The following is a 25,301-nucleotide window of genomic DNA, read 5'->3' on the forward strand; positions in this document are numbered from 1 at the left end:
ATAAAATAATTATGGTCTGTAATATTTCTGCCTTTGCCTACAACACTGGGTTGGTTTTTTGACTTCTTGAAGTTTTTTTCTAGAATAGTGGCTATATATGATTTATCCTTGGTTCTATCTTCTTGTCTAGACACTTTTGTTTCATGAAAGAAAATTACGTAGTGTAGTTTCTTAAGAGTTAACGTCTCTAGGATTCCTTGTAACAGAAGACCATTTTAGGCTGTGGTTCAACTATTTCTCTAAAGCAGTAGTGTCTAACTTTCTTTGAGTTACAAACCCCTCTGATAAAAGTTAGGGATTCTCTCCACAGGGGAAAAATATGTATATATATTATATGTATATTATATATATACATATATTTATAAATAACGTAGCCTACAATTTTAGGGGGTTTATGAACCCTTGAATACATTCTCTGAACCTTCTGTGGGTAAACTGCCCTTTGCTGTGTGAAGAATAGATGGTAGATATTTTCTTCATTTGCTTTTATCTATTATAAGAAAAAATACTATGAATGGTAGTTGACTTTATGTTATTTGACAAAATGGTGGCATTTTTCACTCAGTTTGTATTAATCTGTAGCTTAGAAGTCTTTTATTAAAGGTAATGACATAAGTATAGATTTTAGAAATAACGTGATCAAGTTGTTTTGTTTTGTGGTATGAAACAGGGAGAAAAACATTGTATTCCTTGACCAGTCAAATCACTTGATAGATGTTCCCCTGTAACAGTGGTATTTTATGGCTTCCAGTGAATACCAGTAACTTATATTAGAAAAAAACCCCAAAACTATTGATTCAGAATATCAGCTCTTTCATATATGGAAAACATGGGGCCAGTGTCTTTAATATTGTATAATTCACATTTTATACTTCTCATTAGTGGTTAACTCTACCTTCAGTGTTTTGTTTGTGAGGCACCCTATCCAGTCCCTTAATATAAGAAGTTCTGGCTCTTGATTTTTCCCTTTGAAATAAATGTTGTTGAGATTTTTAAAAAATTATGTAAAAGTAATACTCTTTGTCCACAATTTGGAAAAAAATTAACCATAGTCTCACTATGCAGGGACAGTCATTGGTAACATTTTGATGTATTTCTGTCTGGTCTTTTTTCTGTTCTGAGATTTCATTCTGTCTGTGTTTTGGTCCCCTTTGTTCTCTGGCTTCACTTGTATATACTCTTGTTTCTAATTTCTGAGGTGGCAGTTATCCTCACAATTTCTCTTTTCCTTCAGCATTTCATGAGCTCCAGGGTAGAGTTGGTTAGAGTTATTCATGTCTTGGTAATGTCCCAGCTAATTAACCGTTTTATTTTGAGATATAATTCACATACCATACAATTCAGCCATTTAAAGTGTACAAGGCAGTGGCTTTTAGACTGTTCACAGTTGTGTAGCCATCACCACTGTCTAATGTTAGAATTTTTTTTTAACTCCAAAACGCACTTCATACTCATTAGCAGTCACCCCGTCCACCTGCCTTGAGCCCCAAAGAACCACTAATCTACTTTCTGTCTCTATAGATTTGCCTATTCTGGACACATAAATGAAATCATAGAATATGTGGACTTTTGTGACTGGCTTCTTTCACCTAGCATGAGTTTTCAAAGTCCATGTGTGTTGTAGCATGTATCCAGTACTTCATTCCTTTGTTTGTTGAATGATATTCACTGATGTTTATACCACTTTTGTTTATCCATTTATCAAATGAAGGAGATTTGGGTTGTTTCCACTTTTTGACTGTTATGAATTGTGCTTCTATGAACATTCCTGTATGTTTTTGTGTGGACACATATTTTTATTTCACTTAGGTATATATATATATCGAGGAGTGGAATTGCTGGGTTATATGGTACCCTATAGTTAACATTTTGAAGACTATAGTAAGTAATTTGAACAGGGAGGGTAGTCTCTTGAATAACAGGTAAGAGGTATAATAGAGTCACACTAACCTGTCTTTCTGAAATGATTTCATATAGTTATGTTCCTCTCAGTGTGGGTGTGTGTGGTTTTAACTTCTACATCTTACAAGGAAGCCTTGTGTAATAACAGGAAATTGTTGAAATATAGTGAGTGTGCTTGCCATATATGCAGAAAAGTATTGGTGACGTTTTCATTTTTTAAAAAATGCTTGCTGTTAATAATTCATATTGTTTGAAACAATTTCAAAGAAACAGAAATCCTGAGACTTTGGAAAAACTTCCTTATGCCTAACCGGTCCCTGTGCAGTGTGCATCATAAGGAATAATGTCAAGAAGTCGGCCTCTTTGTCTATCTTTTTTGTCCTAGCTTGACAGAGTACTATTCTTCCTCCAGGCCCAGGCCTTGTTTGCATCTTGATTCCTCCTGCATGTTTTAATTGATTGTCTTAGACCTCTAGGATCCCTTTCTAGTGGAGAGAACGCTGAGCTGGTAACTGGAGGTGGGAGGTCTTCACCTAGTTCCATCATCACTGGGTGTGCCACTGCGAGCACAGTCAGGTCCCTCAGCTTTTCTGCTTCTCACTGTCTTCACTGGTGTAATGAGACAGTCATCTGTGAAACCAAAAGTTGTTTAAAGCTTGGTGTTTTTTTTTTTAATTTACCATTTTATTTATTTTATTACAATTTTTGGCCACGTCATGCGGCTTGAGGGATCTTAGTTCCCTGACCAGGGATTGAACCTGCGCCATGGCAGTGAAAGCACTGAGTCCTAACCACTGTACTGCCAGGGAATTCCCAAAGCTCGGTGATCTTAATTCTAGCTCTAGATTTTTAAGGTTTTACAAACTCATTGTCACACTTACTGATTTTTCATGAATTTGGCATTTTAATATATACTCCCTTGTATTGCCTCCCTCCCTCCTTCCTTTTAAAATTCATTCTTCCCTCTCCATCTAGATGATCTGTCCTAGGAGGGCAAAGACTCTGTTAACAGTAACAAAGAATAGTCTTTGTAATACCTTGCCCGAAGATGGTTAGTGTTTGCTAGTGCAAATATTGTGAGTTTTCAGTGACTGCAGAATGACTCTAATTGGTCATATTCTCTGTTTAAATGAAATGATTGAAAAAATTTGGTAAATTTAGATAGATATTTTAACTTTTTTCTCTCTTTTAAAGAGTATGCTTTGACTAAAGTAGACATGGGTATAATCAGAAATGAAAATTCTGTTTTTGGTAACTTTAATAACTTTTCTGCTAGAACTTTATCCTTATGAGACTTACATATGTATATATATTTATGGGCTCATATTTTGTATATAAGAAGAGTGTCAGTAAACTTGCTTGCCTTCTGATAGTCTATGTACCTCCATCACTTAGTACTTTACTTATACATTTTACTGGCTAGCTGTGTGTCTCATGAAGGAAAAAAGCAAAACATGAGCTTAAACTTCAAGTTAACGGAGATAAGTGCTGTAAAGTAAATTGAATGGTGGTTTTGAGTGACCTTTGTTAGGCCAAGGATTCTTTTTTTTTTTTTTTTTTTTTCCTCTTCCAAACACATTTTATGAGGCCAGCATCACTCTGATACCAAAATCAGACAAGGATGACACAAAAAAAGGAAATCACAGGCCAACATCCCCGACGAACACAGATACAAAAATCATCAACCAATCACCAGCAAACAAAACTCAACAACACATCAAAAGGTTCACACACCACGAACAAGTGGGACTACCCCGGAGATACAAGGATGGTTCAACATCCAAAAACCAGTCAATGTTATACACCACATCAGCAAAACTAAAAAGCCAAGGATTCTTAAGGGTGCCAGTGTAGTTTTAGTTTATCTAGGGTGCTTTATCATTCCTATCTCAGTGTATGTTTTGAGTGGTTTTTAATTTGTCTGTAAAAATTTACTTTTAGTTTAAAGTATGACAAAAGAGTAATTTGGCTAAGAGGCATGGGTTATTTCTACCTCAGCATTTAATCATTTTAAAAAAATATATTTATTTATTTATTCGGCTGCGGTGGGTCTTAGTTGGCGGCACGCAGGATCTTTGTTGCCACGTGTGAGATCTTCATTGCGGCATATGGGATTTAGTTCCCTGACCAGGGATCGAACCCAGCCCCGAGTATTGGCAGTGCGGAGTCTTAACCACTGGACCACCAGAGAAGTCCCCATTTAATCATTTTTACTCTGGTTATTGGATCATGGAACAACTGGCATTATTAGTAAGCTGACTCTTTTGGCTGTGCCTAAGCTGCTGCTTTTTTCCTTTCTCTTTCCCTCCCTCCCATTGTTCCTTCCTGTTTTCCTTTTACTATGTACGTGGAAATGTTCTCTTTTTAAAACATTGTATCAATAGAAAGGTCTATTCCTTTTTGACCACCATCCTTAGTTGCAGCCTCTTCTGTCTTCACTTAAGCAACCATAATAACATTGGCATGTATCATTCTAGACAGATTTATGTGTATTTACATTTATTTATATAAGCCATATAGCATAGGGGTTTTTTGGGGGGAATGTGGTCCCCCCTTCCAAAAATGGTATCATATTCTTTTTCACTTAGCAATACCTCTTGGAGAGCTGTTCATTTTAAAAAATATAGCTGATTCTTTCCAGCTGGGTAGTATTTCATAATGCTGAAAGTACCACAGTTATTTAGCCCTTCCCTCATCAGTGGACATCCACATTTCCGATTTTTGTTGTTGTCATTACAGACGAGGCTACAATGAAACATCTTTTTACTTACAATTGAGTATTTCTCAGGGGTAGATACTGAGAAAGCATTCCTGATGGTAGGCATTCAAAATTATAATAGGTACTTATCTGTTTGCCCCCTAAAGTTTATACTCCCCTCCAGCTATGAAGACAAAGATACTACCAAATGATTTTTAGAATATCAAAGGCAAGACTTAGACGTTTTTGTCAGTCTGTGAGAAGAAATGGTGTTTTGTTGTTTCACTTTTGCATTTTCCAGAAAATAGTGAGGTTGAACTTTATTGACTTGACCATTTGTATTTTCTTCCTATAAACTGCATATTTTGAATTGGATTACTTATAAAGTATCCAGTTTAAATGATAACTTTGGGGGTAAATATTGTTGAAATATACATATAGAAAAGTGCATAAACCACAAGTATACAGCTCAGTGAATTTTCATAAAGTGAATACGCCATGTGTAACGAGCACCCAGATAAGAAACAGAGTGTTGCCAAAGCCCTCGAAGGCTCCTGGTGCCCCTTGCAGGTACTATTCCTGCTCTGCACCTCCCAGGATAACTATTATCCTTACTTCTAATATTATAAATCAGTTTCTATGCTTTTGAATGTTAGGTAAATAGAGTTATACAGTATATACTCTCTGCTTCTTTCTCAGTATTAACTTTTGAATACATTTTAAGTAAAAGAGTTGTATCAGTGTAGAGATCTGTGAATATTTATACAGATAATTTCTTCTCTCACTAAACTTCAATAGATAAGTAGCGTCATTTTATATAACCGCAAATGTCTGTATACAGTTCTAAGAACTCAGGGTAGACTCCCCCACCAGGGAGTTAACAGACTTGTTTACTGAATTCCAGTTGATAGTTGAAAGTTCTTGCTTCATTTTTGGGTAGAGCTAAGGTTTGACTCTATTCTGCTCTTTAGCTGTCCTGCTGTGTTTTGCCAGAATTTGTAAACTGGTTTTATTTCTTCTGAGTGCTCTGTAACTAGAATGCTGCTTAACCTTTTACTTTCTTTTTGTATCTGGGAAAGTATTATTCTCTCGTGCTGCTTCAGGAAGAATGAAACCATATAGTTTGTCCCTTTCCTGTTATTGTCTGTTGGTTTCCCAAACTGGTAAATGTGCCAGAGCACCTTTAAACATTATCCTTTTAGCTTCCCCTGGTTGCATTATAAGTGCTTAATTGATAAGCAGAGGTGTTTTAAGTTCTGTCTTTTTGGTTTATTTTTTTTTGGCGATTTGCTTATAAAGGAGTATACTTTTTTGTCTTCAGAATACCTAGAACATAAACCGTTAAATACAAATTTCTAGTGGTTTCCTGACACTATGCTTTAGTAGAGACCTAGTTTCTTTTGTATTTTTTTTAATTAGTAAAATGTGTAAACATAAATAAGGTCACTATAGGTGACAATGTTTAAATTTATTTATTTATTTGTTTATTTTTGGCTGCGTTGGGTCTTTATTGCTGCGCACAGGCTTTCTCTAATTGTGGCGAGCGGGGACTACTCTTCGTTGTGGTGCGCGGGCTTCTCATTGTGGTGGCTTCTCTTGTTGCAGAGCACGGGCTCTAGGCGCACGGGCTTCAGTAGTTGCAGCTCGTGGGCTCAGTAGTTGTGGCTCGCGGGCTCTAGAGCGCAGGCTCAGTAGTTGTGGCACACGGGCTTAGTTGCTCTGCGGCATGTGGGATCTTCCCAGACCAGGGCTCGAACCCATGTCCCCTGCATTGGCAGGTGGATTCTTAACCACTGGGCCACAGGGAAGTCCTAAATTTATTTTTAATTAATAGTCTGCTTCCTAAAAGAATTTAAAGTGATTTACAATGAAAGACATATGGCAATAATGCCAATAAGAATAAAAATATAAGATTGTAAGAGGAGAAAAAGATAATAATAACCATAATCTTTGCTTCTAAAATTGGATGTTAAATTTAGCTTTGAGCCTCTGTCTTTCGGGACTTGAAAGGAAAACAAATACAGTTGTCACTGGGGAATAAAGAAGCACACCATTTCATCAGTTGACAGATGTGTTTATGTTATTAAATTCCAAAAAATGAAGACATGTTCGTCAAAATCAGGTCATGCAAATTAACATGCATCCAGGGATTTAGAAATGTATTGGTGGATTTAAAAGAAATTAATCAGCTCATAAACATTTCACTTACGTTTGTGAAAAAACTAAATCAGTGCGATTGTATAAGTGAAGTATTCACCTAGGTTACAAAATTAGAGCGTAAAGAGCATTTGCTTAAACTATTTAAATAGTTAACAGTTAATTTTCAGTTTGTGGAATAATCTCAATAATCAGGCTATGATTGTTTTAGCTGACTGTTAAAACGTTTTCATTTTCATTGTGAAGCGATATTTTGCAATAACTATTATTACATATCGTATATATGCAGTGATTGACATTAGTGTTCACGCTCTCATCTGATGTATTTGATTTTGTCACTTGAATCAGGATCAACATGTTGTTTATTTATTTTGGAGCGGTCTTAGAAAAATTATAAACTTGTCCCATATATCTGTCTCCACTGATTCCCAAGGACTGCTTTTTCTGGCAGAGTATTTGATTACAGATTATAACAGAGAGAGATCATCCTAACCTGAATTAATGTGTTCTTAAAATTTTTATAATTAAAATATCTTTAATTGTAAATTATATGTTTATTCTTTATAAAATTAGGGTAATATAGAAATACATCAATTAACAAGTGAAAGCTGTGTTTTTTCCGTTTCCACCAAGGATGGTAATAACTAAAACCGTTTTTGTTGCTTTTGCTAATGTAGCATATAATTAGAAGAGTGTATGATATACGGTGTGTGTGCAGATTGGCAAAAATTGCCGCTGATAGAGTAAAAGTCATTGTTGGTGAACATATAAATAGCCACCATACTTAAGAAATAGAATATTACCAGTAACTTTAGAAGCCTCCTGTGTGCCCCACCACGACAGCTAGTATCCTTTTATGTTGATTGTTCTTTTACTTTAAAATTTTACCTATCTATGTATCCCTATACAATTTATTTATTTATTTATTGAGAACTTGAGAAGTCAGCGTAATCTATCAAACACTGCCATCAAACACTGCTGCCACCAGATAGATGAAGGCTTCTACAGGTACAGAGTCTCTGGGTGATAGTCAGACCTCAGCTTCCCAGAGGATTCACCAGATAGATCCTTTTTTAGGGGAAGGCAGTGGGCAGGTTCATGCATAAATAAGTCCTGGAAAACTACTGTGGAGGGCTCACCACAGTCAGGACTCTGCAGGTGTTGACTCTCCCGTAGGAATAATGCTTCTAAATTCACCATGCCCTCCCTCCACCTCTCAGGAGTAGGTCAGAGCAGAGTACTTAGGATAGATAAAATGAGTGTCATCAGCTGATCTGGCAGCTGTGGCTGGAAGAGAGAACAGGAATTTTACTAGCACATGTTCAAGAAGCCAAGTACAGATTAGAATCTGTGCCAGCTTTACCTGGGCATTCTGTTCTTGGCTCAAAAAAAGATGGTTTGTTTAGCAGCAAGGATTTTGGTGATACAGCTTTCAAAGAGTCTTTCTCTTGAGTCACCCTCCCCCAGTCCAGTCCAGTCCAGTCACCTGCCTTCTCTGTTTTATGCATGACTGTCACCCTGGGATCTCCCTTCATGATCATTTTGGAGGTTCTCACATGTGTTGGATCTCTTGTTTCCTGTATTTCAAGTCTCCCTCAGTCTTGTTTACTCTTTTGTTTTAGCAGCCCGTTTTCCAATAGCTTCTTGAAAAAAGATTGTATGGGAGGTAACTTTGAGACCTTGAGATAGTGTTTTTACTATCCTTACACTTGATTGAAAGAGTGACTGGATGGAATAATTTTCTTGAGAATTTTGTAGGCATTGTTCTGTTTTAATCTTGCTTCTGGTATTGCTGCTGAGTTCAAATCCAGTCTAATTTTTGATCCTTTACATGTGACCCATTTTCATCCCCTCCGGAGGTTTTGTAGAATGTCCATCATTTCCTCTATTCTGAAAGTTACAGCGATGTGCCCTGGTGAGCATTTGTTTTCATCCATTATCCTAGCTTTCAGTAGACTCTGTTAAAGTGGAGTGTCATGTCCTCCTGTTCTGGGGAGTTTCTTTGAATTATTTGTTGCTGATTTCCTCCCCTCCAGTTTCTCACTACTTTCTTTTTGAAGTTTATACGATTTGCCTATGAGACCTCTGTCTTGGTCCTCTAATATTCTTTCTACTTTCCATCTCTTTATCTTCTGCTTGACTTTTGGGGGGATTTCTTCAGCTTTATTTTCTAACTCTTCTGTTGAGTGTTTCATTTTTGCTAATGTTTTTACTAAACATTTGCTGTGTTTTAAACTACCAGTAGCTCTCATTCTCTGAATGTTTCCATTCTTCATTTTATTAAAAGTTTTTTTCCCCACAAGTACATATTATTCTTGTCTACCAGGTGCAGTATCTCTTGTTTTTCTGAAAATGTTAAAGATAGTTTTTTTTCTCCCTGAATAGTTTGTTTCTTTCAAGTATACTTTTTTCTGTTTGTTTTGGTATCTAATGTCATGTTAAAGTCTTTCCTCAGATGTCTCATAATCTACTCACAGTAAAAAATAGGGGACTTACAAAGAAGCTTGCATAGAGGTGAGGGTTATATGAACTTTGGGCTTCACTGCAGGGTGATTAGCTGGACTTTTTATTACAGCTAATAAAACGGGAGCCACCAGTACTCCTATATTTTCATCTTTCCTCATGGTCTGGTCAGACTCCTCAGAGAAGTGTGCTCCAGTAAGTCAGCATAGAGCTGTGCTATTCATATTCAATACAATGGCCACATGTGGCTACTTAAATTTAAATACCATTAAATTAATAATTCAGTTCCCCAGTTGAACTAGCCAAATTTCAAGGGCTCAGTGGCCACATGTAGTTAAATGGCTGCCACGTTGGACAGCACAGCTATTGAACATTTCCATCATTGCAGAAAGTTTTATTGGAGTACACTGGACCAGGACTAAAATCTTGTTGCAGTCATTTGAGAGCTCAGGGAGGGAAGACTCTGTGGGGTCTCAGCATTCGCGATTCAGTAGGTATATGGTTACTTAATCCCACTGTTCTTAGAGCAGTTACTGCCCTCAGCTGTGTGTCCCCCAGCCCAGAAACTCTGTTTTACTTTCTCCAGAGAAGACAAAGACTGAAACAATATGCTTAACTCTTCATATTACTTTTATTACTCAGTATTTACTTTTTGGCCTTTAAGTCTTACTGGTCCCAGTTCTGGATTCTCCACTGCATTTTCCAGGAATGCCCCTGGTAATAGGTTCTTTATCGCACCTCTCTCAGTATAAACAGTGTTAGGGACTTTTCATTAAGAGAACCAAGTCCCATAGTTCTTCACCTGTAAATACCACTGATATAATTAATATCTTATTTTTGAGGCTTTTGTTTAAATTGGAGGAGAATGTTTGGTAAAGTGACTATTTTAGGACACATTTGACATTATCAAGGTTTATAGCAAGGTCTTTTGATAATAAAACCTCCAGTTTATAAATCCACTATGGCTCATGTGCGGTAAGTAGAACAGACTAAAGGCCCATTGAGGTTAGGATACTCAATGGGCCTTTAAAAAAAACTATCTTTAACATTTTCAACTGGATAGTTGGCCAGATTATTACTACCTAAATGATTTGTTTTTTGACACTAGTTTTGCAATATTCAAATTTCAACATTGAGTTTCAGCAAAATTACAGATTACTTACATGTCATGAACCTTTGGGTTGTTCATGAATATGAATCTGTAGGTGTTAAGTATGTAAATATCGAGAGCCTTTTGTAAAGTGCCTGGCAAATATTAGGTGCTCAAAATTTGAGGGAATTTTTCCTAACTTCCTCACCTGTGAGCATCCTGGTTAAGTGGTGTGGTCATGATCATCAGGCTGTTGAGAGGTGGAACTGGATCAGGTGCTCCTGGTTCACAGACCTCTTTGATACCGGTATCTGTCAATGCTGGATTTTTGCTGACAGTCCCGTGCACTGTTTTAGAGGGCGGAGAAGCTCTTTGCTCTTAATCAGTATACAGGTTGGTTTTATTGAGTCCAGGCTTATCTACACCATGTCACTTTTGACATTTATTCTAAAACATGAGTCATACGCCTTAGGTTTTTTCCCACCCATGGTGACATGCTCAAGGTGGTATTCTTGTCTATCCTGCCCTGGGTGTGTGCACTTTGTCTTTAGGACCTAGGTCTTCTTAATTTCTTGCAGCTCCCCGATGTATACCCTATACCTCATTAATATGTAATGAGTTACAGTTCCTTGTTTAAGCCATGCTGTTTCAAATTTCTGTGACTCTACATGTTTTTTTGTTTGTTTTAAATTTATTTATTTATTTGTTTTTATTTTTGGCTGTGCTGGGCCTTCGTTGCTGTGCGCCGGTCTTCTGTAGTTGCAGCGAGCGGGGGCTACTCTTCGTTGTGGTGCGCGGGCTTCTCATTGTCATGGCTTCTCTTGTTGCAGAGCACGGGCTCTAGGCACGCGGGCTTCAGTAATTGTGGCTCACGGGCTCTAGAGCGCAGGCTCAGTAGTTGTGGCGCACTGGCTTAGTTGCTCTGCGGCATGTGGGATCTTCCCGAACCAGGGTTTGAGCCCGTGTCTCCTGGGTTGGCAGGCGGATTCTTAACCACTGCGCCACCAGGGAAGCCCTACATGTTTTGTTTTATTGTCTGTAGTCATCTCTCCCCTCCCCCAATTTCTCATCCTCTAAGTGTCTAACACCTTCTTTAATCCCTTTCAGCAGAGCGCATCTTGCCTTGCTTTGATCTATCCTTAACACCTGTTACATACCTCTATTATAGTATGTATCACACCAAATTGCAATCGTTTCTTAGCACACTTAGCTTCCCTCCTAGACTATGAGAGCAATGCTAGTTGATATTTGAATTGTTATGTGAATTTAAAAAACTAAGGAAATTTTATGAAGTAAAACGTCTTTCCTTCCTGAGCAAGGAACTGTAAGTATCCCTAATAGAGTCCCTTAATCCTTGTCAGGGAGTATCCTCCCACATTGTCATACTCTAGGAATAATATGTGCAACTGAATAAGAAGTCCAGGTGGGCTACGTTTTGGTTCCTGCCTTTGCTTGGCATTGTAGTCATTGGAACCACATGTGGTTAGACAAGGGCAAGCATCAGAATCAGAATCAGATTATGAGCTAGGAAGTTACTGGGTAAGAGATCTTAACTCATTGTGAAGGGGCAGTGGTCTTAAGGGGAAAAGTTCCTGGGTTACACAGAAGTAGGCATAGCTTTTCAAGAAGATCTACAGTTTAGTTCTATGTATCTGTACTCGGCAATAAAATGGATATGCCATTTTAAAACTATGATTATTTCTTTTCCAAATGGCTTTTATTTTTTGAGAACGCTATCAGTATTATACAGAGAATGCACAGAAATATTAAATTACGGTGTTTGTGATTACCTTTGCAGTGATGTGGCCCTTATTTTAAAGGATTTTAAAAGATTAGGTGGTTCATTTACCAGTTATTTAACCAGATTTTTTTCCAGCAGAAGCTGGCAACCCCCATCCTCAGCTCTCCCCAAGTTTTTGTATGCTATATGTTAAGTACTAGGGAGTGTTAAGGTAAGAAAGACGTTAGATTTCCTCACTAAGTTCCTATAAACTTCTCTAACATTCAGAATAATTTTTGCATGAGATATTAATAATTTGGTTTAGATTTATGACATCTTGATTTTGTATACTGTTTATTTTAAAGTGTGTGTGTTTAATTACAAAAGAAGTATGAGCTTGAAAAAGAACATAATGTTGAATTTTAGACTGAGCATGGACTCTGACACCACATTACCTGGATTCAAATCCCAGCTCTGCCATTTCCTAGCTGTATAATCTTGAGCATATTACTTAACCACTTTGTGCCTCAGTATCCTTATATATAAAGTGTGGGGTAATGAAAATATCTACACCATGGGATTATTGTGAGTATTAAACAGGTTCACACATTTAAAATATATGAAACAGTGCCTGGCGTATTCTAAAAGCTTGACATAGTTTAGATGTCATTATAGTTGAAATAATCCAGACGTGTAGAATTCCCCAGATCATAAGAGCTTAATGAATATTCTATCAGATTTTATCTCACATAGCATAATCTTTTTAATTTAGTTCTTAATCTGCATGCAGTAAAGATCAGTAAATATACGTTTTGTGAGCTTCAACAAATGCATAGTCTTGTAACCATCACTGCAGTTGGGAAATAGAACAGTTTCCTCAACCCCTAAAACTTCCCTTGTGCTACCCCTTCACAGTCAAACACTCCCCCTACCCCTAACCTTTGGACAACCACTGATCTGTTCCCTCCGTATAGTTTTGCCTTTTCCAGAATGTCATATAAATGAAAACATACAGTTAAAAAGAAATCATGCCTTTTGAGCCTGGCTTCCTTCACTCAGCATAATGCATTTGATGTTAACCCCAGATGTTGCATGTATCAGTCATATGTTTTTTCACTGCTGAGTAGTATTCTTTTCTATGGATGTATTAGAGTGTGTTTATCCCCTCACCTGTGACTGACATTTGGGTTGTTCCTAGTTTTTTGCAATTATGAATAATCCTGCTGAAAACAATTGTGTGCAGGTTTGTGTGTTAATGTAAGTTTTCAATTTGTCCTGGATATTCAGTAGTGGGATTGCTGGGTTATATCGTAAATGTACATTTAATATTTTAAGAAACTGTAAAGCTGTTTTCCAAAGTGGCCATACCATTTTGCATTCCCACCAGCAACGTGTGTGAGTTCTGGTTGCTCTGCATCCTTACCAGCACTTGGTTTAGCCAGTTTTTGGTTTTGTTTTTAATTTTATTTATTCTAAATAAGCGTGTAGCTAGCGTAATTCTTAACCAAGTTTTCTATCAAATCCTCGAGACTTGGAAGAAGAGAGAGAATAGGGCTAGATTAAATGCAGAGTTAGTAAGGAGGAGCTGGAGAGACTGTTAGATTTGTAAGAGCTTGGTATGTCTGTCATGTTCACTGTTGTATCCCCAAATGACTGGCACAGGGCCTGACACACAGTAGGAATCTCTTTGCATGTTTATTGAATCACTGTACACATGATTGAGAGGTTAGGGAAGAAACAGGAGTAGGATGGAAAAGTAATTTTAGATTAGACTTGGTTTGAGTAATCCCAGTATATTCATGTGACACATCTCTTAACTCTTCTGGTCCTTAGTTTCATCACTGTAAATTGAAAAGATTCTGTTAGATGATACCTAAGCTCCTTTAACTATAATTTTTTTCCTTTTAATGACATCAAATGAGAAGTAGTTTAGTAAGTGAGGAAGAAGCATGTCAGAGCCTTTGATGGGGAGGTAGTTGTTGTATATAGATGTAATGTGAAGTATAGCCCTTCAGGGAGTTGAGGGGTGAGTATCTAAACAGAGAGCTAGCTAATGGCAGAAACAAACAGTAGATTAAAAAAAAAGGTAGTTACAGAGGGGTTTTCAAATCGAGTAGTAGCATTGCAGGGATATTTTGGGGGCAGGGGTTTTGAAAGGAAATAGGGGTTGAGAATACTAAATTTAGCAGCTCTTTTTTAATTATTATTTTAGACTGGAGAGAAGTGGCCTATAGTGTCTTTTAATGCAAAGAGGAGGAGCTGAGCCTCAGAGAAAGCAAAGCCAAGGGTGTGTAGAACTACAGACCATCCTGGGCGCTGTGTGAGCAAATTGTTTGGCTACTGTTTTCCAGTGTTCTTTTTCTCCACCCTCACTCCCTCAACCCGCTTCTTAGAAGTTCAGATCTAGAGTTTAGCAGAAAGCCAGTTCTTAGCAGATATTTGTTCTATTTGTACTTTGAAGGATTTTGTATATAACACTGTCACGTATTGGTAGAGATTTAAAAATATACCAAATATGCAGAAAAACTTGATTCGGCGTAAGAGACTTGACCTGTTTTGTTTGTCTGACTGACATTTTTTAAAGCACCATGACATTTGAAATTTTATTTCTTTTTCCTGTTGTGAGTCTTTTCAAATATTCAGAGAGAGGTCTTAAAGACTCCGCACTCCCAATGCAGGGGGCCCGGGTTCGTTCCCTGGTCAGGGAACTAGATCCCACATTCATGCCGCAACTAAGAGTTTGCATGCCACAACTAAGGAGCCCACCGACTGCAACTAAGACCCGGCGCAACCAAATAAATAAATGAATAAACAAAATAAAGCAAATATTAAAAAAAATATTCAGAGGTCTTAATTGCTGAAATACCTTTTTTTTTTTTAAATTTATTTTATTTTTGGCTGCGCTGGGTCTTCATTGCTGCGTGCGGGCTTTCTCTAGTTGCGGCAAGCGGGGGCTCCTCTTTGTTGCGGTGCGCGGGCTTCTCATTGCGGTGGCTTCTCTTGTTGCGGAGCACGGGCTCTAGGTGCACGGGCTTCAGTAGTTGTGGCACGCAGGCTCAGTAGTAGTGGTGCATGGGCTTAGTTGCTTCGTGGCATGTGGGATCTTCCTGGACCAGGGCTTGAACCTGTGTCCCCCGCGTTGGCAGGTGGACTCCTAACCACTGTGCCACCAGGGAAGCCCTGAAATACCTTTTTTAATATATAAATTTTAAGGCCATTATTGTTTTCATGGTTTTAATGTTTCCAACGGTTTTATTATCCTGAAGCAAACCATGTTTTTGCTCTCATAGAGTTTAGGTTGTAAAATCAAATGTTTGATTATTCATTTTAGACTGTGCTTCCAACAGTTTATTTTTAAAACATCAATATTTTGTTCATCTGGTTATGAGGACCCTCAAAAGTAATCCATTGGCAAATAATTTAAGAAAGTGAGTGAGGAGTCTGACTTCTACTTAACCTTTCAGCTCATAAAAACCAATTGCCCGAAGATATTACTTTTAGGTTCTAATGTAAAGAATTAATATTTCTAGATTTAAAAAATTCTTTTTTAGTGCACTCTGTAAAATTGCCATCACTTTTAGGCACAGTCACCCTTAGGAAGCTGTTCCGCAGTTCTTAGTCCATTAAATCTACTTTTTATAGGAAGAGATTAAAAAAAAAAACAACTCTGGAATATTTTAAAATTTTGTGTTGGATAACGTCTTGGAAAAGAAAATATACAGTTTTATGTTAATACTAATAAGCAGAACAAAAAGCAAGGCTTTTTAAACAGCTTTTTTCTTTTTTGGGGGAGGTCAGTTGAGAGTATCTCTTTTTTTTCTTTATTTCAATTTAAAAAAAAAGAGAAAAGTTGATTTATAATGTGTTAGTTTCTGCTATACAGCAGAGTGATTCAGTTATACATATATATATGTATTCTTTTTCATATTCTTTTCCATTATGGTTTATTACAGAATATTGAATTTAATTCCCTGTGCTATACAGCAGGACATTGTTGTTTACCTTGTTGTTGTACTGCTAATCCAAAACTACTACCGCTTCCCTCCCCCACCCCCTTTCCCCTTTGGTAACCATAAGTTTGTTTTCTATGACTGAGTCTGTTTCTGTTTCATAAATAAGTTCATTTGTGTCATATTTTAGATTCCATGTATAAGTGATAGCATATGGTATTTGTCTTTCTCTTTCTGATTTACTTCACTTAGTATGATAATCTCTAGGTCCATCCATGTTGCTGTAAATGGCATTATTTCATTACTTTTTATGGCTGAGTAGTACTCCATTTTGTATATATAACTCATCTTCTTTGTCTATTCATCTGTCAGTGGACATTTAGGTTGCTTCCGTGTCTTGACTATTGTAAATAGTACTACTGTGAACACTGAGGTGCACATATCTTTTCGGATTTTGGTTTTCTCTGGATAAATGCCCAGGAGTGGGATTGCTGGATCATATGGTAGCTCTATTTTTAGTTTTTGAAGGAACCTCCATACTGTTTTCCATGGTGGCTGCACCAATTTACATTCCCACCAACAGTGTAGGATGGGTCTCTTTTCTCCACACCCTCTCCAGCATTTGTTATTTGTAAACTTTTCAGTGGCCATTCTGACCAGTGTGAGGTACCTCATTGTAGTTTTGATTTGTATTTCTCTAATAATTAGCGATGTTGAGCATCTTTTCATGTGCCTATTGAGCATCTGTATGTCTTCTTTGGAGAAATATTTATTTAGGTTTTCTGCCCATTTTTTGATTGGGTTGCTTTTTTGTTATTGAATTGTATGAGCTGTTTGTATATTTTGGTAGTTAAGGCCTTGTCAGTCAAATTGTTGGCAGATATTTTCTCCCATTCGTAGGTTGTCTTTTCGTTTTGTTTGTGGTTTCCTTTGCAATGTAAAAGCTTATAGGTTTGATTAGTTCTCATTTGTTTATTTTTGCTTTTAACTTCTGTTGCCTTGGGAGACTGACCTAAGGAAACATTGCTAAGTCAGGGAATGTTTTGCCTGTGTTCTCTTCTAGGAGTTTTATGGTGTCATGTCCTATATTTAAGCCATTTTGAGTTTATATTAGTGTATGGTGTGAGGGTATGTTCTAACTTCATTGATTAACATGTGGCTGTTCAGCTTTCCCAGCACCACTTGCTGAAGAGATCGTCTTTTCTCCATTGTATATTCTTGCTTGCATTGTCAAAGATTTTTTTTTTTTGGCTGCACCACCTGGCATGCAGAATCTTAGTTCCCCAGCCAGGGATCCAATCTGTGCCCCCTGCAGTGGAAGCGCAGAGTCCTAACCACTGGACCATCAGGGATTTCCTGTCGAAGATTAATTGACCATAGGTGTGTGGGTTTATTTCTGGGCTCTGTATTCTGTTCCACTGATAAATATATCTCTTTTGGGGGAGAGTATCCATTTCTAATGTTCTGACTTGTTAGACCTGTAGGTCATGTAAGAGGGCAGTCAAGCTCATATTCTTTATCAGGGCCCATTCTGTAGCCCTATAATTAAAGATTATTACATGTATCATTCTGAAATTGAATTTGGGCAGTTACAGTAACAAAATATATCGATTTTTTTTTGTGTCTTTCAGAATCATGGTGTCATGGAGAGGGATATACTTTATACTCACTCTGTTTTGGGGAAGCTTTTTTGGAAGCATTTTCATGCTGGGTCCCTTTTTACCTTTGATGTTTATAAACCCATCTTGGTATCGCTGGATCAACAACCGCCTTGTGGCAGCCTGGCTCACGCTACCTGTGGTAAGTTAAACAGCAGAGAAAGAGACCATACCAAAGTGGCCTAGCCTATTGATTTGTATTTTGTTAGAGTCAGATTTAGTCAAATATTAGAAGAAACATATTCGTGTTACATAAGAAGCACATTAGTTTTTGTATTTCCCCCTTTAAATGAAAAAGAGAAATGAAGTAATTCATGTTCTTGAAATAAAATATGTATTTAAGGGCTATATTCCAAAATTGAGTTTCTTCCATATTCCTAATGAATTTTATTTTTCTTCACTGGGGTATACTTTAGTAAAATGCAAAAAATCTAAAGATGCAGACTGAAGAATTTTTACATTGTTAATTTTATATTGCATTTCCGTTTATTTTATTTATTTATTTATTTATATTTATTTATATTTTATTTATTTTATTTTTGGCTGCATTGGGTCTTCGTTGCTGCGTGCGGGTTTTCTCTGGTTGCGGCGAGCGGGGGCTACTCTTCGTTGTGGTGTGTGGGCTTCTCATTGCAGTGGCTTCTCTTGTTGCGGAGTATGGGCTCTAGGTGCGTGGGCTTCAGTAGTTGTGGCTCATGGGCTCTAGAATGCAGGCTCAGTAGCTGTGGCGCATGGGCTTAGTCGCTCCACGGCATCTGGGATCTTCCCTGATCAGACCTCAAACCCGTGTCCCCTGCCTTGGCAGGTGGATTCTTTTTTTTTTTTTTTTTTCAGGTGGATTCTTAACCACTGCGCCACCAGGGACGCCCTGTTTTATTATATTTTGTATTTCTCTTGCTTCTTTTTTTTTTTTTTTTTGGGTCTTATTTATTTATTTATTTATTTAATATACATGTATCTATTCTTTTTCAAATTCTTTTCCCATTTAGGTTATTACAGAACATTGAGCAGAGTTCCCTTTGCTATACAGTAGGTCCTTGTTGGTTATCTATTTTAAATATAACGTGTGTATATGTCAATCCCAAACTCCCAATTTGTCCTCTCCCCCCCCGCCCCTTCCCCTTTGGTAACCATAAGCTTGTGAGTGTGTTTCTGGATAAGTGCATTTCTATCTTTTTTTTTTTTTTAAGATTCCGCATACAAGTAATATCATATGATATTTGTCTTTCTCTGTCTGACTTACTTCACTTAGTATGATAATCTCCAGGTCTATCCATGTTGTTGCAAATGGCATTATTTCATTCTTTTTAATGGCAGAGTAATATTCCATTGTATATACGTACCACAGCTTTATCCATTCATCGGTTGATGGACATTAGGTTGCTTCCATGTCTTGCCTATCATAAACAGTGCTGCAATGAACATTGGGGTGCATGTATGCTTTTGAACCATAGTTTTCTCCAGATATATGCCCAGGAGTGGGATTGCTGGATCATATGGTAGTTCTATTTTTAGTTTTTTAAGGACCCTCCATACTGTTTTCCATAGTGGCTCTACTAATTCACATTCCCACCAACAGTTGTAGGAGGCTTCCATTTTCTCCACACCCTCTCCATCATTTATTGTTTGTAGACTTTTTGATGATGGCCATTGTGATCGGTGTGACGTGATATCTCACTGTAGTTTTGATTTGCATTTCTCTAATAATTAGCAATGTTGAGCATCTTTTCATGTACCTCTTGGCCATCTGTATGTCTTTGGAGAAATATTTATTTAGGTCGTCTGCCCATTTTTTGATTGGGTTGTTTGTTTTATTGATATTGAGCTGCACGAGCTGTTTGTAAATTTTGGAGATTAATCCCTTGTCAGTTGCATTGTTTGCAAATATTTTCTCCCATTCTGTGGGGTGTCTTTTTGTTTTGTTTATGGTTTCCTCTGCTGTGAAAAAGCTTTTGAGTTTAAATAGGTCCCATTAGTTTATTTTTGTTTTTATTTTCATTACTCTAGCAGATGGATTGAAAAAGATCTTGCTGTGTTTTATGTCAAAGAGTGTCCTTCCTATGTTTTTCTCTAAGAGTTTTATAGTATCGGGTCTTTTTAGGTCTTTCATTCATTTTGAGTTTATTTTTGTGTCTGGTGTTTGAGAATGTTCTAGTATCATTCTTTTACAGGTAGCTGTACAGTTTTCCCAGCACCATTTATTGAAGAGACTGACTTTTCTTCATTGTACAGTCTTTCCTCCTTTGTCGTAGATTAGTTGACCATGGATGTGTGGGTTTATTTCTGGGCTTTCCATCCTGTTCCATTGATCTATATTTCTGTTTTTGTGCCAGTACCATACTGTTTTGATGACTGTAGCTTTGTAGTATAATATGAAGTCAGGGAGCCTGGTTCCTCCATTTCTGTTTTTCTTTCTCAGGATTGCTTTGGCTATTTGGGGTCTTTTGTGTCTCCATACAAATTAAAAAAAAATTTTGTTCTAGTTCTGTGGAAAATGCCATTGATAATTTGATAGGGATTGCATTGAATCTGTAGATTGCCTTGAGTAGTATAGTCATTTTGACACTATTGACTCATCCAACCCAAGAACATGGTATATCCTTCCATCTGTTTGTGTCTTTGATTTCTTTCATCAGTGTCTTACGGTTTTCAGAGTACAGGTCTTTTGTCTCCTTAGGTAGGTTTATTCCTAGGTATTTTATTCTTCTTGATGTGACAGTAAATGGGATTGTTTCTTCAACTTCTCTTTCTGATCTTTCATTGTTAGTTTATAGAAGTGTAACAGATTTCTGTGCATTAATTTTGTATCCTGCAACTTTACTGAATTCATTGATGAGGTCTAGTAGTTTTCTGGTAGCATCTTTAGGATTTTCTATGTATAGTATCATGTCGTCTACAAACAGTGACGGTTTTACTACTTCTTTTCCAACTTGGACTGCTTTTATTTCTTTTTTTTCTCTGATTGCCGTGGCTAGGACTTCCAAAACTATGTTGAATAAAAGTGGCGAGAATGGACATTGTTGTGTTCTTCCTGATCTTAGAGGAAATGCTTTCAGCTTTTCACCGTAGAGTATGATGTTAGCTGTACGTTTGTCATATGTGGCCTTTATTGTGTTGAGGTTAGTTCCTTCTATACTGACTTCCTGGAGAGTTTTTATCATTAATGGTGTTGAATTTTGTCAAGAGCTTTTTCTTCATCTATTGAGATGATCATATGGTTTTATTCTTCAATTTGTTGATATGGTGTATTACACTGATGGATTTGCAGATATTGAAAAATACTTGCATCCCCTGGGATAAGTCCCACTTGATCGTGGTGTATGATCCTCTTAATGTATTGTTGGATTTGGTTTGCTAGTGTTTTGTTGCACATTTTCGAATCTGTGTTCATCAGTGTTGTTGGCCTATAATTTTCTTTTTTTGTGGTATCTTTGGTTTTGGTGTCAGGGTGATGGTGGCCTCATAGAATGAGTTTGGGAGTGTTTGTTCCTCTGCATTTTTGGGGAATAGTTCAAGAAGGATAGGTGTTAACTCTTTTCTAAATGTTTGATAGAATTTTCCTATGAAGCCATCTAGTCCTGGACTTTTGTTTGTTCGAGTTTTTTAATCACAGTTTCAATTTCAGTACTTGTGACTGGTCAGTTCATAGTTTCTGATTCTTCCTGGTCAGTTCATAGTTTCTGATTCTTCCTGGTCAGTTCACAGTTTCTAATTCTTCCTGGCTCAGTCTTGAGAGATTGTACCTTTCTGAGAGTTTGTTCATTTCTTCCAAGGTTGCCCATTTTATTGGCATACAGTTGTTTGTAGTAGTCTCTTATGAAATTTTGTATTTCTGTGGTGTCTTTCGTAACTTCTTCTTTTTCATTTCTAATCTTACTGGTTTGAGCCCTCTCTTGTTCTCTTGATGAGACTGGCTAAAGGTGTATCAATTTTGTTTATCTTTTTAATGAACCAGCTTTTAGTTTCATTGATCTTTTTTATCATTTTCTTCATCTCTATTTCATTCATTTCTGCTCTGATCTTTATGATTTCTTTCCTTCTTCCAACTTGGGGTTTTGTTTGCTCTTCTTTCTCTAGTTGCTTTAGGTGTAAGGTTAGGGTGTTTATTTTGGATTTTTCTTGTTTCCTGGGGTAAGACTGTATTGCTATAAACTTCCCTCTTAGAACTGCTTTTGCTGTGTCCCACAGGTTTTGGATCATAATGCTTTCATTTTCATTTGTCTCTAGGTATTTTTTGATTTCCTCTTTGATATCTTCAGTGAGATCCATTGGTTGTTTAGTAGCATATCGTTTAGCCACCACATGTTTGTGCTTTTTAAAGTTTTTTTCTTGTAGTTAATTTCTAATATCATAGCGTTGTGGTCGGAGAAGATGCTTTATATGATTTCAGTTCTTTTAAATTTACCAAGGCTCACTTTGTGGCCCAGCATGTGATCAGTCCTGGAGAATGTTCCATGTGCAATTGAGAAGAATGTGTATTCTGCTGCTTTTGGAAGGAATGTTCGATAAATATCACTTACGTCCATCTCCTCTAGTGTGTCATTTAAGTCCTGTGTTTCCTTACTGATTTTCTGTCTGGATGATCTGTTCATTGATAAAAGTGGGGTGTTAGAGTCCCCCACTATTATTGTGTTACTGTCGATGTCTCCTTTTATGACTGTTAGCCTTTGCCTTATATATTGAGGTGCTTCTATGTTGGGTGCATATATACTTGTAATTGTTATATCTTCTCGGATTGATCCCTTCATCATTATGTAGTATCCTTCTTTGTCTCTTGTAACAGTCTTTATTTTAAAGTCTTTTTGTCTGATATGAGTATTGCTACTCCAGCTTTCTTCTGATTTCCATTGTTATGGAATACATTTTCTATCCCCTCACTTTCAGTCTGTATGTGTCCCTAGATCTGAAGTGGGTCTCTTATAGACAGCAAATATATGGGTCTTGTTTTTGTATCCATTCAGCCTTTGTCTTTTGGTTGGAGCATTTAATCCATTTACATTTAAGGTAGTTATCTATATGTTCCTATTACCATTTTCTTTATTGTTTTGGGTTTGTCTTTGTAGGTCTTTTTCTTCTCTTGTGTTTCTTGCCTAGAGATGTTCCTTTAGCATTTGTTGTAAAGCTGGTTTGGTGGTGCTTATTAATTCTCTTAGCTTTTGCTTGTCTGTAAAGCTTTTGATTTCTCTGTTGAATCTGAATGCGATCCTTGCTGGGTAGAGTAGTCTTGGTTGTAGGTTTTTCCCTTTCATCACTTTAAACATATCCTGCCACTCCCTTCTGGCCTGCATAGTTTCTGCTGAAAAATCACCTGATAACCTTATGGGGATTCCCATGTATGTTATTTGTTGCTTTTCCCTTGTTGCTTTTAATATTTTTTCTTTGTATTTAATTTTTGACAGTCTTTTGGTTGAGGTATTTAATCCATTTAAGTTTAAGGTAATTATCAATATGTGTGTTCTTACTGCAATTTTGTTATTTGTTTTTGTAGGTCTTTTTTCATCCCTTCCTCTTTGGTTCTCTTTTAGGATTTTATGACTAATTTTAGTGTTGTGTTTGGATTCCTTTTTCTTTTTTGTGTGCGTACCTATTGTAGATTTTTGGTTTGTGTTTACCACGAGGTTTTGAATAGCACTTTATATATAAAAAGGATTGTTTTAATTTGCTAGTCTTTCAATTTCAAATGCATTTTCAATAACCTGTATTTGTACTGTCATCTTCTCATGACTGCTGGGTTTGATATCATATTTGTGTGTGGATGACTTCCTACCTTTACTTCATGTTTGCCTTTACCGGTGAGGTTTTCCATTCGTAATCTTCTTGTTTCTAGTTGTAGCTTTTTCTTTTCCAGCTAGAGGTTCCTTTAGCATTTGTTGCGAAGGTGGGTCTGGTGTTGCTGAATTCTCTTAGCTTTTGTTTGTCTGTAAAGCTTTTGATTTCTCTGTTGAATCTGATTGAGAGCCTTGTTGGGTAGAGTATTCTTGGTTGTAGGGTCTTCCCTTTCATCACTTAAAATATTGTATATCATGTCACTCCCTTGTGACCTGAAGAGTTTCTGCTGAAAAATCAGCTGATAACCTTACAGGAGTTCCCTTGTATGTTATTTGTTGCTTTTCTCTTGTTGCTTTTTATATTTTATGTCTTTAATTTTTGTCAGTTTGATTACTATGTGTTCCTCCTTGGGCTTATCTTTGTGCTTCCTGGACTTGGGTGACTGTTTCCTTTCCCATGTTAGGGAAGTTTTCAGCTATTATCTATTCAAATATTTTCTCAGGCTCTTTCTCTCTCTCTTCTCCTTCTGGGATCCCTATAATGCGAATGTTGGTGCATTTAGTATTGTCCCAGAGGACTTTTAGACTGTCCTCATCTGTCCTCATTTCTTTTTATTCCTTTTTCTTTATTCTGTTCCACGGCAGTCATTTCCACCAATCTGTCTTCCAGCTCATTTATCTGTTATTCTGCCTCACTTATCCTGCTATGGATTCCTTGTAGTGTATTTTTTATTTCAGTTATTTTTCATCTCTGTTTGTTTATTCTTTATTTCTCCTAGGTCTTTGTTAAATATTTCTTGCATCGTCTAGATCTGTGCCTCCATTCTTTTTCTGAGATCTTGGATCATCTTTACTATCATTACTCTGAATTCTTTTCAGGTAGGTTGCCTATCTCCACTTCATTTTGTTTTTCTTCTGGGATTTTATCTTGTTCCTTCATCTGGGACATATTCCTCTCTCATCCCACTTTGTCTAACTTTCTGTGATTGCAGTTTTCATTCTGCAGGCTGCAGGGATGTAGTTTTCTTGCTTCTGCTGTCTGCCCCCTGGTGGATGATGCTGTCTGAGAGCCTTATGCAGGTTTCTGGGTGGGATTGACTGGTTCCTGCACACTGGTGGGTGGAGCTGTGTCTTGTCCTTCTGGTGGGCAGGTCTGTGTCAGGGGGTGTGTTTATCTGGCAGCTGTGTGCTCAGGAAGACTTTAAGTAGCCTGTCTCCTGATGGGTGGGGCTGTGTCCTCCCCCTGTTGTTTGTTTGGTTTAAGGCGTCCCATCACTGGAGCCTACAGGCTGTTGGGTAGGGCCAGGCCTTGGTCAGAAAATGGCAGCCTCCAGGAGGGCTCACGTCAATGAGTACTCCCCAGAACTATCACCACCAGTGTTTTGGTACCCCCGGTGAGTCACAGTGTCTCCCCTCCTTTGCAGGAGACCCTCCAATACCAGCAGGTAGGTCTGGCCCAGGCTCTTATGAGGTCACTGCTTTTTTCCCTGGGTCCTGGTGCACACGAGACCTTGTGTGAGCCCTCCAAGAGTGGAATTTCTGTTTCCCCCAACCCTGTGGAATCCCTCCTTTCAAACCCTGCTGGCCTTCAAAGCTGGATTCTCTGGGGGCTCCTTCTCCTGTTGCGAGACCCACAGGCTGGGAAGCCTGATGTGGGGCTCAGAATTTTCACTCCTGTGAGAGAACTTCTGTGGTATAATTATTTTCCAGTTTGTGGGTTGCCCACCCGGCATGTATGGGATTTGATTTTATCGTGTTTCCGCCCGTTCTACTGTCTCAGTGTCGCTTCTTTGTCTTTAGATGTAGGATATCTTTTTTGGTAGGTTCGAGTGTTTTTTTTTTTGGTCGATGATTGTTCAGCAGATAGTTGTGGTTTTGGTGTTTTTGTAAAGAGA

At 37.5% G+C, this 25,301-nt stretch overlaps 1 protein-coding gene across 14 annotated transcripts in view; it reads left to right on the top strand.

The window, feature by feature from the left end:
• LCLAT1 (lysocardiolipin acyltransferase 1) overlaps positions 1 to 25,301 on the top strand; it is a 191,412-nt gene that overhangs the window by 43,014 nt on the left and 123,097 nt on the right. For 13 of the 14 annotated variants that reach the window (XR_011076653.1, XM_068564815.1, XM_068564814.1 and 10 more), the window contains exon 2: positions 17,612 to 17,780. The exons of the other annotated variant lie outside the window; for it this stretch is intronic. Coding sequence is in view for 12 of the 13 variants with exons in the window: in XM_068564814.1 (XP_068420915.1) it covers positions 17,612 to 17,780 (169 nt within the window). In the remaining variant the exon portion in view is untranslated. The remainder of the gene's footprint in view (positions 1 to 17,611; positions 17,781 to 25,301) is intronic. 14 annotated transcript variants of the gene reach the window in all.

This window comes from Eschrichtius robustus, chromosome 15, assembly GCF_028021215.1.
Source record: "Eschrichtius robustus isolate mEscRob2 chromosome 15, mEscRob2.pri, whole genome shotgun sequence".
Taxonomy (NCBI): Eukaryota; Metazoa; Chordata; class Mammalia; order Artiodactyla; family Eschrichtiidae; genus Eschrichtius; species Eschrichtius robustus.